The sequence below is a fragment of the Cariama cristata genome, unplaced genomic scaffold, assembly GCF_000690535.1.
Source record: "Cariama cristata isolate BGI_N322 unplaced genomic scaffold, ASM69053v1 scaffold37196, whole genome shotgun sequence".
Lineage (NCBI taxonomy): Eukaryota > Metazoa > Chordata > Aves > Cariamiformes > Cariamidae > Cariama > Cariama cristata.
This window is the reverse complement of record NW_009622180.1, coordinates 1-17383: the sequence shown is the minus strand read 5'-3', so window position 1 is coordinate 17383 and position 17383 is coordinate 1. Positions and strand designations below refer to the sequence as shown.

General features: G+C 40.4%; 1 protein-coding gene across 1 annotated transcript; it reads left to right on the top strand.

Annotated features, from left to right (window-relative positions):
* The first annotated feature begins 2256 nt into the window (after positions 1–2256).
* On the top strand, positions 2257–4275 carry MRPS33 (mitochondrial ribosomal protein S33). Its single transcript, XM_009702249.1, has 2 exons — positions 2257–2478; positions 4132–4275. The coding sequence occupies exons 1-2, from the start codon at positions 2264–2266 to the stop codon at positions 4235–4237; spliced, it is 321 nt and encodes a 106-aa protein (XP_009700551.1). The 5' UTR covers positions 2257–2263; the 3' UTR covers positions 4238–4275.
* The last annotated feature ends 13108 nt before the right edge of the window (positions 4276–17383 follow it).

Sequence of the window (17383 nt, the reverse complement as noted above, 5' to 3'; positions counted from 1 at the left end):
TGCTGCAGGGCTGCGCCTGGCCGTGTCCCGCCCGGGTGCCCCCCTGGCCGGGCGGTGGCCCGCGGCAGGCTTCTCTTCCCGTGTGGTCATGGAAAAATCAAAAGTAATTCTGGAAATGGAAAGTTCTCCTGAAGGAATCGATCTGAGACAAGCTAGGGAGTCGGGAAGAAAAAACCCAGCCTAGGATGGGAAAGAAAGGCTTTGAGTAGCAATAAGGAGTGGGGAGCAGGTGAAGAAGCAGCACAGCATGGTGGTTTTGCTTTTTGTTTAGGTGTGTTAATTACCAGTAGGTGACCCTGAAAATATCGCTCTAAGTGGCAAAACCAAAACTGTTCTGCTAGCATCTTGCAGCATCAGCAGTTGCCCTAGAACAGGCTTTGGGTAGCTCTGGCACTTGGGAGTTTGTAGCCTTTGCCTTTCTTATCTCTCGAACGTTCTTAGACTAGCGAGGATTAATGGAGGTTTCCAGCATTGGCTTGGGCTATTTAGATTGCTTTAGCAATTCTGAAGTGAAAACAGGTCCCTCAGACCACTGGCTTGCATTGTTTAGGAGTCAAAAGTATTTTCGTTTTAAGGCTGCAGTTGGAAGACACTAAGCAAGCTTTGTGTTTTGAGTTCAGTTTGGTGATATTTTCAGAGTGGTGATGTGATTAAGAGTTTTGGGGACCATGTGTTGCTTTATCTCTGAATGTAGGAATGAGGACTGGCTGTTCTGAAATGGATGATGTAGCAAGACTTAGTCATCATTTCTCCATGTAGTAGATGCTGAAGTGCTGCCCTGTGATCATTTAAGAGCTTCTAGCTTCTCACACTAGGCCTACTGCATTAACTTGAGGTCTCTGACACTTTGCCTTCCCTTTTGTTACTCTTTCCATTCTCTTTGACTCAGATAACTTGTATTATTTTCATGCTTGATTTTTTTCCTGCTTCCTTTCTAGTGCTTTGCTAACAGGAGTAAATCAAAGCAGACAGTTGTACATCAGGTCCTCCGGTGGGCAGACATATGTAATTGAGGGTATGAATACTTCAGATTTGTGTTATTAAACAACAGGCTCCCTGTTATCGTACTAAAATGGACTTAGTCCTGTCCTGCTGATTACTCTTGTCCCTGCTCCATGCTCTTTAAATTTTTATGCTCATCTTCTGGCATCAGCTGTGCAATGCTTCTCAAAACAAGAATTTTAAACTTTAACAAATGTAGTGCACTTGAACGAACCCTACTTAATTTCTCTGGAGACTTATGTCATCACTTATTCAAAAAGGCACAGTACAGGCAACATCCAGCTTCAAAGACAGGATTACGGGACTCTTGTCTATTACATCCCATTCTGCAAAGAAAGAGTAAAGTAAAGATGCAAAGAAGAGAAAAAATGGGGACGGGTGGGAAAGCTGAGAGAAAACCCTTCTCCACACTCTTTTAAGAGTGTGGATGTTGTCTCTGGTGGCCTAATAACAATGGTTTTGTCCTCAGAGCATTTTTGTTGCAGAAATGTCTTTAGGTGGGAGACGGCTGAAAGAGAATGGGAAGCTGCTGATGTGGGATTTTCTTGGGAAAAAGAATCTACCATGGGGAAATGATTTCTTTCTCTCTTAAAAAGAATAGATATAAGGAGAAACTAAAAAGAAAATGGAGAAAAAGCTGATGGAAGTGATCAAGGGAAGGGAGTTGAGATGGGAGAGATCTGTGTGATTCATGTAAAGAAACATGATTTATTTATTTTTACAGTTGATAGGCCATTTTTTCTAGATGGCCTGTAACAATGTTCTTACGATGTTTTAAATAGGGTGAGAAATTTTTATGAGAAAAATTTCTAGGTTGTTTCCTCAGTATGTTTAAGTGGTATCTTACCTTGTGCTTGTGTAGAAGTCAGAGGCATCACAGTGGGCACCATTTTTGGCAGAGTTCGCACTGTAATTGTTCCTGTGACTGGAGTTTAAAGTTAGCCTTAAGCAAGCTGAGTGGGATCTGCTAATAAACTAACCATGGTAGACTGTGGTTCAGTGTAGGTACTTTTACAGTGTATTGCTGTATGGCAATTGTACCTGAATTAGTGTAGACATTCTTTATATGCAGGATTATGTACTAAGAATTAGACTGATTTCATGCAAAGAATGCATGACTTCAAACGTGTGGTCAGTGTACAATGAGTTGTTTTGTTTGACTTAATTCTGGGATAGCTTGCAATAGTCAGTCATCTTAGAGTTGTGGCTCTTTTGTGTTCCTTTTGCAGGAAGATCCGTCTTTTTTTCTCTTCCTTGGGAGATGTCCAGTGTTTCAAGTTATGCCCTTCGAATGGCCAGGCTGAGTGCTCAGATATTTGGAGAAGTCGTCAGGCCAACTGACTCAAAATCTATGAAAGTAGTGAAGTTATTTAGTGAGCAGCCTTTGGCCAAGCAGAAGGAGGTCTACAGCTGGTATCCTCCTCACAACACCTACTACGCCCTCATGAAGAAACTCCGTTACTTTGGTCTGTACAGGTAATCTCTGTGCTTACAGGGTGGGAGCATGACTGGAGATGGGAAAGGGGTGGGTGTGTGTTTTGTTACAGGTTTTTCCCTCAAGGAAAAGAAGAACGTAGAAAAAGGCTTAGTTCAAATACAGTGCATATGGAAATATGCATTTGATGGTTGCATTGAGGGCAAGGAGAGTAAAGTAAGTGACTACTGTCTAAGTAATTTTACCATAATTAGAACCTTTTGTGAGAAAGACTTCAAGTGTAGTTATGGGCAACCAGTTAAATAAGAAATAGTTCTTGCTTTGGATTTAGGGGGAAGGGTAGGGAGCTTTCTCATAGACAAGAGGTGGGACTGTAGATCTGAATATGGCAAATGAATATGCTACAAAGAGGTGATGTTACCTTAAGACAAAAATTGCGTTAAGACAATCTTACCATATAGTCTTCAATCATTGAACAGCTAATAAGTGAAATTTAGAAGAGAAGGAAAATCTGTGTTAGGCTGGAGGTGCTTTTTATCCTTTAAAATAAATGAAGTAAATTAAATTCAAATGTGGTTTAAATAGCCTTGTTAATTCCACCTTCATCCAAACTGGTTCTGTAATTTCTAAATTAATTTCCACAGTCTTGATTAGGAAAAACTGTGCTGCTAAAGAACTGCAGGTGTCAAATACAGTTCTTTGACTTCAGTCAGCTAGCACTAAAGAAATTCCTTAAAAGTGAGGCTGCTAACTCTGTAAATTCCAAACAGATTAATTTCTATTGCTAGTATCACAAAGCTAGCCATCAAGGATTGCATGCAGGATGCTCTTGGTTTAGGTGAGTATGCAGACACTTTCTAGAATAGCTGTTTGTTGACACAGAAAGGATCAGATTTACTGGTCAGAAATATGTAATGAAGAGTCATAGACTACTAGGGCCTGAGAATAACTTGCAAGCTTTGTGTTTCTTTTTTAGAAAGGTTGTGTTTAAAAGTAGCAGTGCAGCAATCTTAGGCCACTTGGGATGCAGTTGTGACTTGTGAGAAATACCTTTGCACTGAAAAATACAGGGACAGAGATTAAACAGAATTTATTAGAACGTTATTGAGGATTCATTATCTCTGCCAGCCACTTTATCCTCCTTCCTGTTTTATTCTCCTATTAAGATTCTACCAGTAGCTGATGCTTTCTTCATAACTCATTCTTGAAGTCATCTGAGAGCAGTGTCATGTACTGTAATTACTGCTCAGCATGCACCTGTTTTCTTAGAAGCTAATGACCTGAACTTAGTATCTAGCACAGAAACACAATGTGCTATTGCTAGACTGCTGAGCTAGACAAGAAGGGGGAAATTCTCATTCTTGTCTCTTGCTGATTTTTATATTTTACTGCTCATTTAAACACAGCGGATCAATAAATGCAATGGAAATAATATATATATGCACACACCATTTGTTGCTGAAAAGGGCAACCTTGTTAGTTCTGAAAGTATTAGAGGAAATCTTTCATGCTACTCAGTCCAAAATTCCTGGTAGCAGTAACATTGAATACATTACAGTGAGTTTCAATATGAACATCACTGTTAAAAAAAGTTTTCAGGGTTTTTTCATTATCATACAGTTCAAAGAACCTTTCACATCTAGGTATTCCAAGAAATACAGTAAACTTTTTTTTTCCTTTCCTCCCCCATCTAGGGATGAGCATCAGGACTTTAAGGAGGAGATGAGGCGATTGAAGAAGCTCCGTGGGAAGGGAAAACCAAAGAAGGGGGAAGGAAAGAGAGCTCTCAAGAAGAAATAGTGCCACTTGGACAATATAATTAACTACTCTGGAAATGCTGGAGAACAGCTGCAACCCAGGCTTTCTGTTCCCAGCTGGAGAGGGCTTGGCATGTGAGCTGCGTGTGGGGCACAAGAAACACACTGTGAAATAACTGGAGTCTACCTTGGGAGTGCACTTGGGTCTTTGTGGGTTTATTGGTTTTGAATTTCTGTGGTTGAAATATACTGTATATTGTAGCACATTAGTTTGTCAGAGCCCTCTCTTACCCAAGTAGTAAAAACAATAGTAAAAAAGTAAGTGCTCAGTGTTTTTCTTGCAAACACCTGTAGCTGTTTCAGGTTTTCTGGATCTGGAAAATTGTTTTCTTTTCCTTGTTAGTTTTACTTTCTTGGGTTAATACCAACACTGTTTTGCATGTGGCCACAAAAAAATAAGGTTTTCTACTTCTACTGCTGCTTGTCATCTTGTCTATTATAACAAGTTTCACTTCAGGTAGCTTTAGTGTTAATTTTGTTTTTTAAAGTTGCTGTTAGAATCCATTGTTCTGCATTTTGCCCTGACCAATACTTCATGGTCCATTGCCTGCCCACAGCACTCTCATTGTACCCTGAATATGTAGGTACTGCAACAGAAAAGGCTGAAATATGAAGGCTCAAACTGTTTTCCAGTTTGAGGTCCCCTACTAATTAAAATACAATGTTTAAGATTACTGTAAGAAAAGGATTTTGAGTTTATTTTGATTGCCTGGAGGACATGTATGAAATACTTCATATGGTGATGAATGGTTTTACTGGTATTTAGTATGTGGTTTTATCACTAGGCTCCTTCAGTGTTGCTAATATTAATGATTGCATACATCTACCATTCTTACCTGTCCATCCCTGTCAGGGAATAGAAAGTACAGAATGCAGCTGTGCTGCTGTGCCTGGCCACATGTGCATCTTGCCTGTGTGTGCCCTGAAACAGCATCTTTTAATTTCCAGACCATGTAAGCTTAGAGGAACATCCTTGAGGTAGTAAAGGAGAGCTATTAAGAATGTAGAGTGACTGGAGCAGAAAGTGTTTGCGCAGTTAGCTTGGGGTACGCTTGATTAGTGTACAGAGGCATTCTGAAGTAAGGAGCAGTACTATCCTACTACCTTTTCTAAACCAAGCTTGTTCAGTTTTAAGTGTATTTGACGGGATCGGATCATTGAAATCAGTGGATCTACATAAATTTGTAACAGTTCAACGATTGTAGTTGACCATGGTTATTAATTGAAGAGGTGCTGACTGTATTAAAGGTGTTTCTGGTGAGCTGCATAGTTTGTAGTTCTTGTTCAGTATCCTTACTGTTACCTGGTTCTCTAAGCTCTAAGAGAAGCTGATTTTAGGAGATCTGCAGTGTTGTGGGAGAAGCACCTTACTGCAGTCAACAAAATGCTATAGAAGTCAGTGAAATATGTATCTGCTCTGTACTGTAGTGGTAAATTTGTTTCTTATTCTAATTTAAAATCTTTTTAGTAACTTAGAACTTTTGACTAACTCTAATGTGCCTATGGCATTTTAGTGTTCTGTGGGTTGTGACCTGTCTGGTACTGAAGTACCCAGAACCTCTGATGGGCCCTCTGAGAAGTACTTGGTTCCTGGGACATGCGCGTGCAGCTGATGGGAAGCAGTCTGGTTCTCTTGAAGTCCTCTTCAGGAAAAGGAGTGGTAGGGAGCCACGTACTAGATAGGAGAGGGAATTGCCTGAGTAGGAAGGTTGCTGCTGCCTGACACTGTGTTTCTGGCTATGGCTGTGAGGGGTGAAGTTGCTCAGTTGCTTGCTTTGGTGGAGAGGAAAACCAGTTCTGAACCTCTTCAGAATTACTGCAGCAGCTTTGGACAGATGGTGATTGTACTTACAACAGCTTTGTCGGCAAGAACTTGATGTCTTCTAAAATTAAACCAAAGATCAATAAAAATGTTTTCTCTGCAATTTAAGATGAAAAATCAACAGCATCTTTTTTTGTTCCTGTGAAACACTTAAAGCTTTGACAATATAAACATGCAAGAGACAGAAGGTGTGCATGCATTAAAAAGTGAACTATGGTCCTGCTCCAGTAAAGTAAGTATGCATGGCCTTAAACTTTGTGTGTATGGGGAGACCTGGTTAGGAGTATACATATAACGATATATAAAATACAGCATGACTTGCCACGCTTATGCTTCTGAATCCACATTTAGCACCCTTAAGGACTGACTGAGCATCTACAGAGCCTACTGAGGGCAGTGAATGCTACAGGTATTCTGTATCTTAGCGCGTCACTTTGCTAGACACTGATATGGACTCAGGGGTGTAATATTAGATAATTAGGCTTGAGGATTGGATCTGTTCTTCTTTGTCTACTCCAAGCCACCTAGCTATGGATTTTGAGAAGTTCCTGTCATGAGCAGGAAAGCGAAAGGCTTGTTTGGCTAGTCATCTATAAGGATCCACTTTGTCTGCAACCTGCCAGAGAAAAACTGGTCTAGAATCAAAGCATCGCCCTGGGAACATACTCTGGGAAGACACTTACTGCAGCGTATCCAAAAAGGGAGCGAAACTGATGGAACTGCCTGTGAAGTAAGCAGATGTGAAACAAATGGACTGAATTGTTGATTTTCATCTTTTCTCTGCAGTGTTTACAAAAGCAAAGTGGATGGAGTGGAAAAAATGGTAACTTAAAAGAGCAGTATAAGTACGAGAAAGGTTCCCCCGCCTAATTTCTCATTATCTTTCTTCTGTATTCATTTGCTATAACTAAGTCTTCTCAAAAATGGCTGTTTCCCCTCCCCTGAGACTTCAACGTAAAATAACAATGATTCAGCCATTATTGGAGTATATCCTAGTATTAGTATAACCCATTGCTTGCTTAGGAGTGTCAGCATAACTACTTTGTTCCAGAAAATACAGCCTTCTCTCCATAGCTGGGATAGAAACAGGCACTTTCCTACCTCCCTTCTGACCTGTGCTCTGTCATTTAGGAATAGACATTGCCTGTAGAAGACCACATTCTGTGAATCACAGGATCTCGACAAATTGGAAGTCAATCCTGAAACATCATGCCAGCTATTAATGCAATATGTGTATTTACGAGGGGAAAGAGAGTTTCAGCCATATTCTGAGGGGTAACAGCTATTGCGTATCCATTTTATGTACAAATAAGTTCAATTAGATTTTTAGCTTTGGCTTTCCCCTTACAATGATTCTTTTCACCATTCAAACTCTGCTGTGTTTTGCTACAAAATTCCCTATTTTCCTGAGGGTATGAGCTGACTGTCCTCAGCAGGTGTTTAGATAGATGTTTTAATTCTTGATCAGAATAAACCTGGTTCGCTGATCTCCAAGGGACCGAGAGTCAAAACCCTAACCTCTTCCCAGTCCTGAACAGCTTTATTAAGTGCCACTGCTTCTTTATTTTACAGTGCTTTAACTATGTCTGTCTTTAATTATACCCTGGTATAATACAGTCATAGCTGCTGAGTATTGCCTTGATAATCACAAGTTATTTTGTAAATGGGCTGACCCAGTTGCTGTATATATCCTATAGAGAGAGCAGGTATTCCTAGAACTCTTACTATTGAAAGTCCTGCAGACAGAAGTTCACTTGCATATGACCATACTTTGTAATGGTGGAAGGGAGGAAAAAAAAAAAAGGCAGTTTTGCTTTCTGGCAAGGGTACCACTGTCTTAAAATACATGTGCTCTGCTCAGGAAAGTATTAACTTGAAAAAAGCTGCTCCTAATGTGGGAGGAGTTTATTGTACTTATTAAAGCAATGCGCTGAGTTTACATGGGTCAGCAAAATGCATCCGAGTTAACTCTATGGGTTTAGACAAATGCTTTGTCTTACTTGCCTATGTTTCCTCAAGAGTAAAATTAGAATAATGATCGCGTAGTGAATAGTGTCACGAGGGTAAGCTGCTTCTAGGATGGGAATTTACCCCAGGAGAACCTTGTGTAAAGAGCAGCTTAGTCTGGCTATGGTGGGACTTGGACTTGTGCATATTTCAGAGCTTTATTTCAGAGATGACTGCATGCAAGAGTTGATGACATTTTTAACACATAAAATAAGCTGTGGTAAGTTACTGTGTTCGCTGTTCTGCTTGGGATGTTAGAGATTTCAAGTGCTGAAAAAAAATCTTGATCAGGTCAGAAAGTAAAAATTAAAAAAATCACAGCTATTTCTTAAACTGTAAATATTTTTGAAATTTTAAAGTATCTGTGTACATATTCCTCTACCACTTCAAGTTTGAAGGCCATTTTAGGATAATTTTAAAAAACAACAATCAACAAAGTCTATATATTTTGGAAAAGCTTCATGAATCTGAAAGGCTGCTTTGATGAGGGAATGACTGGCTTGTATTTTTTCTTTCTTTTAAAGCACAAAGGATAATATGCAAAGAAATACAAGTGCTATGGGGATCTCAGATTGATTCCTTTAAACTCAGTTATCCTCTGTAATTGCTTGATTGTGACACTTCTTGTATAATCCCTTGGCAGTAGATCCTGGAAACAAAATCCTTCAAGGGGACGTTCTCTGTTCGTCTTCATATTGAGACATGTGTGAGAGGAGAAACTATTCCTGTTTAACCTCTTCTAGGGGCAGCATCCTTTCTCTAAACTATCTAAACAACAATGGAGAACTTAAAGGTTCTAATAATAATTTTTAAAAAAGAAAAGGATTTATTAGTTATATAAGAGAAAGCAGAAATGAAAACAATACCCTTATCATAAATCCTAGAGGTAAAACTTAAATGATGTGTGTGGGCCAGATATTTACAGTTACAGATCTTTCTGTGCCTGCACAGCTGGGGTAGCATGAAGAAAGGCATTTTCCTCTGTTCACTTCTTTCTCCTCACTTTTCCTTGTCCTTTTCCTCAAGTGTCATAATAATAATGTCTGGAGTACAGAGAGGAAAGAACAGACATGAAAACATCAGGAAGAATTTGCTTGTGAAGGCTCAGCCATAGCACAGCTATAGTGTGTCCAAATGGTGAGGAGCACAACTGTAGACAGATAGTAGAGGGACATCACCACCATGCTGGCTGAGAAATTATTTAGACTTGTCTATGGGGATAAATATGAAATCAACACGATAATGCTCATGCACATGTTGAATTATTCTGGATGGAATACTGGGGAAAATTCCACAATGTGAAATATTTAGAAAAAATGAGAAGATTCCCAAGAAGGGGGTTTGGCTTCTGTTGTCTGAGTCAGGCAGCACTAGGCTGAGCCAAGTGTTATAAAACATAGCACTGGGACCACTTCTCTCCTGGAAGAGGAGGTGGCAGACTGGATGACCTCATACATTTTCTCATATCATAGCTAGGTCTGTGAAAACAAATCTCACCGAGAGCTAAAAAAGGATTTTTATATCCATTAGGTTTTCTGTCTATGCTTGAAAGTACTTTACTTCATCCCAAGGCTCCTAAAGCTGTTTGTAAATATTTCATGGAGTTCAGAGGGTCTCTCCCACTTCAGATGTTGTTTCTGCAGGTCTGATGTTTGCCTTATGGGCTGTTTCAGTAAATAGGCTTTTAATGGTATTAGCAGCAAAAACCACCTGAGGTCCAGAAAGTCTAAAAACCGCTCCACTGCCACATGCAATGGTCTGTCACTGCAAATACATAATTGCAGATGCATCGCATTCCTCAGTTGCCACTACAGTCTTGCCTGGATAAAAATGAATGGGGTCACTTGGCCCCCAGCTTTCAAAAGTGGATGTCTAAAATGTGATTACAGATTCAAGCACCTAGAGAAGTGGTGCTAACTTTAGAAGCTGGTGAATATTGAGTATCTCCAACTGGTATCAAAGGGACTTACCTCTGCATAACGGCTAGGTAGATCCTATGCCAGCAGACACGGTTCTAGGCATTGGAATGGGCTGCCCAAGGAGGTGGTGGAGTCACCATCCCTGGAGGTGTTTACGAAAAAATGGGACGTGGCACTTAGTGCCATGGTCTGGTTGACGTGGTGGTGTTAGGGCAAAGGTTGGGCTCAATGATCCCAGAGGTCTCTTCCAACCTGATCAGTTCCGTGATTCTGTAGTCTCCTTTAGCCTTTGACTGACAGTGGTCTATTTGGGACAGGACTGATGAAAAAAACTTCTCTCTAGAGATTCTGTCATGCCACGGCATGCAATAGCTGCTTCCCTGGTTATATTCAGTGTTGATCAGAATAATATTAGGCTGGCTGAGTACCATGCATTCGTTTCTGCAGAGAAGAGAGCTGCAGGTGGCTTAAGGAAAGCCTCTGCATCCACCGAGAGACTGGAGAGGTACAGCTGAAGTGTGCTGTGCTGGCATCTGGGTGATGCTGTCTTTTTTACAACCAGCAACTATTATCGACAAGGTACAACATTTCTAATTTCTATAGTTGCATGTGAAGGAGCCTGCGTGTGACAGGCAGCATCAAGCTGCTGCTCAGAATGTTTCTGGGCGAGCAGCAGGCAATGACAGAGACAATGTGAAAGGCGTGAGGGTATTGCATTCAGTATTGAGCTGGCTAGTTAACAGAGAAGTTTGTTATACATTTTTTGATTTTTTCAAAAAAAAATCATTTCTAAGAGGTCAGAGTTTATGCTGGCTTTTTATTTAAGTAAAAGAGAGATGACTGATGTTTCAGCTGATGTTACTTAGTGTGACGTTTAGTTTGTAGGCATAGGAGCAATTACATGAAGGCTCCAAGCTGAAGCAGTATTCAAGCTGGCTTGTCCAAACTGGCACCTTTATGTCAGAGAGAAGCCCGTGGATGAGCCAGTGCAGATGCCATTGGTTGCCTGAGCAGACAGAGGCGATGGATACGCAGGCTGCCTGTGAGGCAGCACGTGTTATTTCTTGGCTGGTTGTGCTGGGTCTGTTTGGTGCAACTGATGTGCAGGTAAGTGTTGTTCACAAGCTCTAAACTTCACAAATGCTTTTTGAATGTCCAGCATAAACCGAAAAGAGTTAGGCTAGGGAATGTCAGAGTTGTTACTGATAACTGGAAAGTAACGCTGTAGTCTCTTTATTTTTCTGCTTTTGCATTTAGTCATTCTGCTTATATGCTGTGATGTTTGCCAAAAAACTGCTCCATTGCCTGACACCAATAAAGCCAACACTGTGATGTGTGTCTGTATTTTCAAACTCAAGTTGTTTGATTGCATCATCAAGGTTATTAATAAACATTAATGCCCTCTGAGGACAGGTAGTAAGGTATTGACTAGGCATGCAAACCACTTAAAAATAAGGTAAACCAAAGATCGAAGCTGGAGCCCTGCAGAATTCCCTCAGAGGAAGGTAACAGAAATTGTGTTCATTTACCAAAACAAATGTGTCTTCTGGAGACAGAAGTCATATTTAAAAGGAATAGCCATGTCTGAGGGCCTTTAGCATAACTGCAAGCTTCAAGCAATCCACAGCATCAAAAACGTTGAGAGGCCATTGATGACTGCACCAGAAATTTTGCCTTTGGCCAAGCGCATACTCACAGGAACAATGAGAATATGGCAACGTGGTTCGGAGACTGTCCTAGTTCCCACAGGCTTGGCAGGCAGCTTGCCTTTACAGGAGAGACTAAATGTCTGTGAGGCTTGTGTTGTCTCGGTGGTAGTGATGATTAGAAGACAAGGTTGGATTATGAACTGTGATACTGGCTCTGTCAGCAAAAGACACTTATGTTTAAATACACAAGATATGTATATTACAATATAAGCATTCATTTTAAAAGGTTATCCATCCTACTTGACCTATCACTGAAGAACAGTAACTCTTAAAACTCCAGCAATGTGGGGTATTGCCCTGAAAAACCATGATCGGTCACCATGGTCTCTCTGTCCCAGGACAAAGCTGCAGTTTCTGTATTTGATTCATATTATTGATTTAAGCTTTTTGGACTCAAAGTGTCCTTACTCCAGGCCAATACCAACTCTAATGAACTTTTTCTGCTCAGTGAAAAGGCTAGACACCGAAAGGTACAGTTAGTATCTAAACTGTTACTAGATCAGAGATGTAGAGAGTGACCAACCCGTCTGTAAAGTGCTGCAGAATGAAATTACAGCAGGTATTCAGGCCAGGGAAAGCTCAGCTAGCCTGGATATTATGAAGGAAAATCCTAAGACTGAAGCAGTCATTTTGTGAACAGCAAAACAACTTGTTTCAGATGGTAACCTTTCCTGCTCTTTCTTGGAACTCACTCAATCGCGTTAGCAGTTTTATGTGCTTAAATGAGATGGTTTTGAGTTATGAAATGTGATTGTTCACACTGGAATAATAATGTGAGGAAACTGAAACTATTTAGTCCTTAAAGCTGATCAGCTTATCACTATCCAACACAAAGGACTCAGAAATCAGGTATCCAAACAAGCTGAATGCGTTAAAGCAATGACAAGGGATGCTAAGGTAACATCAAGGAGGCTCTTGACTAATCTTCTCAAATGTGAGATTTGGTCCTGGTTTCAGTAAAGCATGTCAGGCAGGAAAATCAGTGCTCCTTACTCCTTTGTTTCTCTATTTTCTTCCGCTTCTCATTTTGTAGGACAGCCGCATCTTCTCCAGTGTCTACTTCTACATTCTCTCTCCATCTAATCTTTTGCCCCATCCCTCCATGTCCTTTTCCACTGGCTGTTACTTCTGTTCTCTTAATAATGGTTTCAGGGCTCATGTTCTCTCCTGATGGTCCCTTATATGCCACATCTGTCAGTATTTACACTACTGTTGAACAAACCATGTAGTTTCTCAGCTTCCCATGCTAGTACGTGAGTGAAGGCAGGAAGCCAGCAGGCAGGCAGAGCACTGCGATGCAGCACGTACGTTGCTGGACCCTGAAGTCACTACTCGGATAAGGAAAGAAACAGGTTAGCATTTTGTTCTTGCGATGCTAGCTATGGAAGGGACCTAATGCAAAGTCACTCCCACATGTCCCAGTCCCATCACCTGCTCCCTGCCTGCCACACATCGCCTCCAAAGGAAAATGTTTTGCTTTTCACTTTCTGAAGGTTTGGGCTGCAGTTTAGGGAGAAAAGAGCACCAGTTCTGTAAATAATTACTCTAAAATAAATTATGCTTGAATCAAATGGAAATTATGTAAATATTTCCAATATCATTACAAGAAAATCCAGAATATGTTATTATTTATAAAAGAAAACTTGTTAGATCAACATTGCTTTTAATGGTAGAATGAAAACTGAGTTATGAACCTGGTGGATTCACATTTTCTTCTTTTTTCCCTACCTCCTTTTTTCTCCTAGTCTCCACCCATCCTCATCACTTCTGCTCATGCATTTAAATCAAAGGCAAAGAGCTATGAAGTCTCCATCAACTGAAAAAAAAAAACGGATGAGATTGTTCAGCCGCCAAGTTCAAATCACCACCTGAATATTACCTAATTTCTCACTAAAGGTATGAATGTTTCAGGTTCAGAAGTGTCACATAATGGTAATTCTCCTGATCTAGAAGTTCTCAGGAAGCTACCAAAGGAAAAAATACATATGATCTGTAAAGGAATAATTTAAAGAAAAAAAAAAACGGGGGGGGGGGGAAGCAGCCTTGCTTTCTCTATTGCTACACATTGGAGCAATCAGACAGTGATCTCTAGAAATATGAAAAGATGTATAGTATATCTTAAAGTGAGTGGGATAATATACATGCTAAAGAGAAGTGAAAAAAATTCTGGGTTCTTTCCTCAAAAAATATTTTCAACATTCTTTTCCTGGAGAGCAAAGTAATTTTCTTAAGTATGCATTATTCTGACTAGTAATCAGAAAATGACTGAACTCTGGACCACAGCCTAATTTTTGTTCTGCTTCACAACTTCTGGCCAAGCTAACAGGGAACATGACTGTTGTCATTAGTATCTGTGTTCCATCAACATCTGTATTTCCACTGTTAAGATTGAGGATTAATCTGATATATAAAGTACCATTGCCTTCATGAAGTGTACTTTCACCTCATACTACAGCATTTAAAAGTGGCATGTAACATATTTTAGCAGATCTGTAATTACTTTCTCATGGTGCAGAATTTAATCCAGCATTTTCAAATGTACATGGGCCAACCACAAATGCTACAACGTAGGGGACAAATACTATCTTTTCAGTGTGTGAAAAAGCTAAGCAGTTTTTGGAAATTTGGAGCAATTTTAGGGGCACTTTAGATATCCAGAGTTTACGATGTATTGAATTTTCACACCACTTTAAAAAATCCTTTTCTATTATCATACCAATATACAAATTATATAATTTTTTGATTGAGAAACTGGAAGGCTGGGGTTTTTTTGAGATACTGTCTTCTATTGAAAGAGTATCATAAATGACACCAATATTAGGTTTCATCTGCTGTCTCTTTTGGACATTCACATTTTGGAGCATCTCATTAAGATTAGTTCTTTTTGGGGGGGAAAGGATAAAGATGTGTTCAAATGCTCACGATGAGACAGTTGATGTCAGGTAGCCATATAATGTTGTTTTACTGACTCATTAAAACATTGTTCTCTGGAAGTTCAGCTGTTGATTATATCAGACAAATATTCTGGTGTTGGGCAATCTAGCTGAAGAGCCGAGCCTTTAACAACTAGACTTGTTTTCTGATCTGAATTAAAATAAAAAAAATTCTGAGGAGGATCAAACCCCAGTGCATAACTAAGAGTTTGATGGGAGGTGGCAGGTTTTGTATTTACAAGTATGCATTACCTGCTGCAATACCAGATAAACTGGCTGTGCTGCATTGCAGGAATCAACCAGCCAGTGCCCTATGGAGTGGCCTATGGATTTGATAGCAGGAACCAGCCTTCCACATCTAGGTTGTAAGTTTGATTTTGACCTATGTTGAAAATGAAAGCTAGTCTCCTTAAAAGATGTTGATGATGTCAATTATCAGTAGATAGGATTTCATATCACCAAGAAATAGTTACAGTTATTAATGATTTATTTTCCATCATGATGGATTGAGCAGAGAGACCAAAAATGCCACCACGTGAAGGAGTAGGAAATGCCGTTTATCACTAGGTGTGGATTCCCCCAAACAAAAGGAAAGTATAGCCTAAATGGTAGATTTCTGTCTCCTTCCTACACAACTATCTTTTAAAATAGTGTTCTGTTGTTTATTTTAGGGGGAACACTGTTTTTTTATCTCATGTATTTCGAGTGGTAACTCTGCTGTGTTCCCAGTTTTGGTGATCAGTTGTCAATATTAGAGTTTAGAATTGCAACTCTTCAGGTGGTACACCAAATATAGTAAGAAAGTCTAGCAAATATATTCTATGTGAATGCAAATCTTCTGAAAAAAAACAGAAGCTCAGCAACAAAGGCATGCAACATTACTATAAGCACTAGGAAAGGTATTACAAGTTACAGATTAATAGTAGTCTACTAATTCCACTGCTAGAGTTATGCCCCTGGACATAAATTGCTTGGGGAATAAAACAAGGGCTATGACTGTGTTCTGAACGTTGAGACTAAATTATCCCTTGGTATAAATGTCATTGAAACAAATGGACTTACTCTGTCAGTTAACCTATATCACTCTGTTGGCTTTTCCACAACAGGCTGTGTGCTGGGAGAGCCATCCCCTGTTACCTCTGCCGCCTTTCCCTTCAAAGATCAGAGAAATCTGTCCCAGCATTTAGTCCTCAGCATGTGTGTTATTTTCCAGAGTCTGTGTGCGTTTTTCACTACGATTACACATTCTCATCGCATAGCAGGAATTGCTGATAATTATCCTCTTCATTAATGTGGCCATTAGAGAGAAATTTCTAAACTTGGCGAGCTGCTTAGTTTGTACATTTGATTCTTATATATTTGTGCAGCCTTTTTGTTGACTGCACTGCAGGCCACCAGTCATAGGAAAACCTAGGCTCCTAGCTCAGGAAAGCATAGCCTGGCAGATAATCAATTAAAATCCATTTAAATATTAACTAGATTATTTTGCTTATTTCATGTTTTCAGGAGGTGCTTAATGCTGTGTAGCGCCCTACAGGAAAGACCTCCAGCTAAATTCATGCCCAAAGTTCGTTCCTTCCATTCCACAGGGTCTGTTATTCCTGACTCCATCGTGGTTTTGCTGTGTCCGTACAGTAAATTGATGTTGCATTTATTTACCATTTACAGCACTGCCAGTATCAAACTGAATTTGAAACACCTTTATGCACCGACGGCCCCAGTGTGAAGGGTGAAATATAAACCTCAAATCTATCATCAGGATTATTACATTAAGAGGTTGTATGGTTACATATTCACAACTGAAGTGAAACAAAGATAAGGATGTTTACACTTGCATGTTTCAACTTAGTATTTTAATTGACTACCATAAAATATATCAGGTTGTGATAGAATAGCGTTTGCCTTCTCTGAAATCCTGCTGCTGTTCTGATAGGTTAGCTTTTCTTCACAATGTATTAAAATACTGTTACCACAAAGACCTTTTCATCAAGAAAGCAACTTAAAACATCTGATTTAGCGAATGTTTTCTGTGTGTTAGGCAGCATTTCAATCGGTGTGGCATATAGTGATATGACACAGGCCAATCTTTTACTTTAAATGGGAGCCCTCTGCCACTTTTGGGGGAAGATGGCTGCGGGCACTAGGGACACGGGGGAGCAGGCTTGGGGGGGCATTGGTGGCTGCCGGCTCCAGCTGCTCCACGTTTCTGAGCTGGAGGGAGCGGCATTTCCCAACACACCCTACCTACCACCTTGGTTCCTCTGTCATTCGCACCAGAGGACCGAAGCCCGCGGCAGGTCCAGCTCTGTGAGCCCACCTTGTTTTCCCTGGTAAGCCGGAGTGTCGGGACAGGCGGTGCGCGTCCCGTCATGCAGGCAAGCTGCAGATGGGATGGACGCTCGTATTCAGAAACTGGGATCTGCTCCCAGACCTCCAGACTGGACAGAGCTGGCCACAGGATGGGAAAGAGGTGTTGGCCAGGAGAAGGAGGGGGTCTTGGTTTCTGCGGAGCTGACAACCGTCGCTCGCTTGAAGCACCCTATGTAAATAAAGCGCCAGTTTGTGTTAGCTGAAGGCCTAAATGCTGTCAGTGGAAAAAACAAGCATGCTTTATCAATTCTAGCAATCAATTATTTTAGTTATAGCTAGAGTAGGCACAGCATTTTCAGAGGAAAATGTGATTCGTGGAGGTGATGTCACTGTCGCACGGTACGTGTATAAAGAGTCACCTCGCGGCCA

What these genes read in the sequence shown, in the direction of transcription:
- MRPS33 (XM_009702249.1), top strand. Translation starts at nt 2,264, where the DNA reads ATGTCCAGTGTTTCAAGTTATGCCCTTCGAATGGCCAGGCTGAGTGCT. An exon ending in CGTTACTTTGGTCTGTACAG is followed by an intron (nt 2,479 to 4,131) that starts GTAATCTCTGTG and finishes TCCCCCATCTAG; the next exon opens with GGATGAGCATCAGGACTTTA.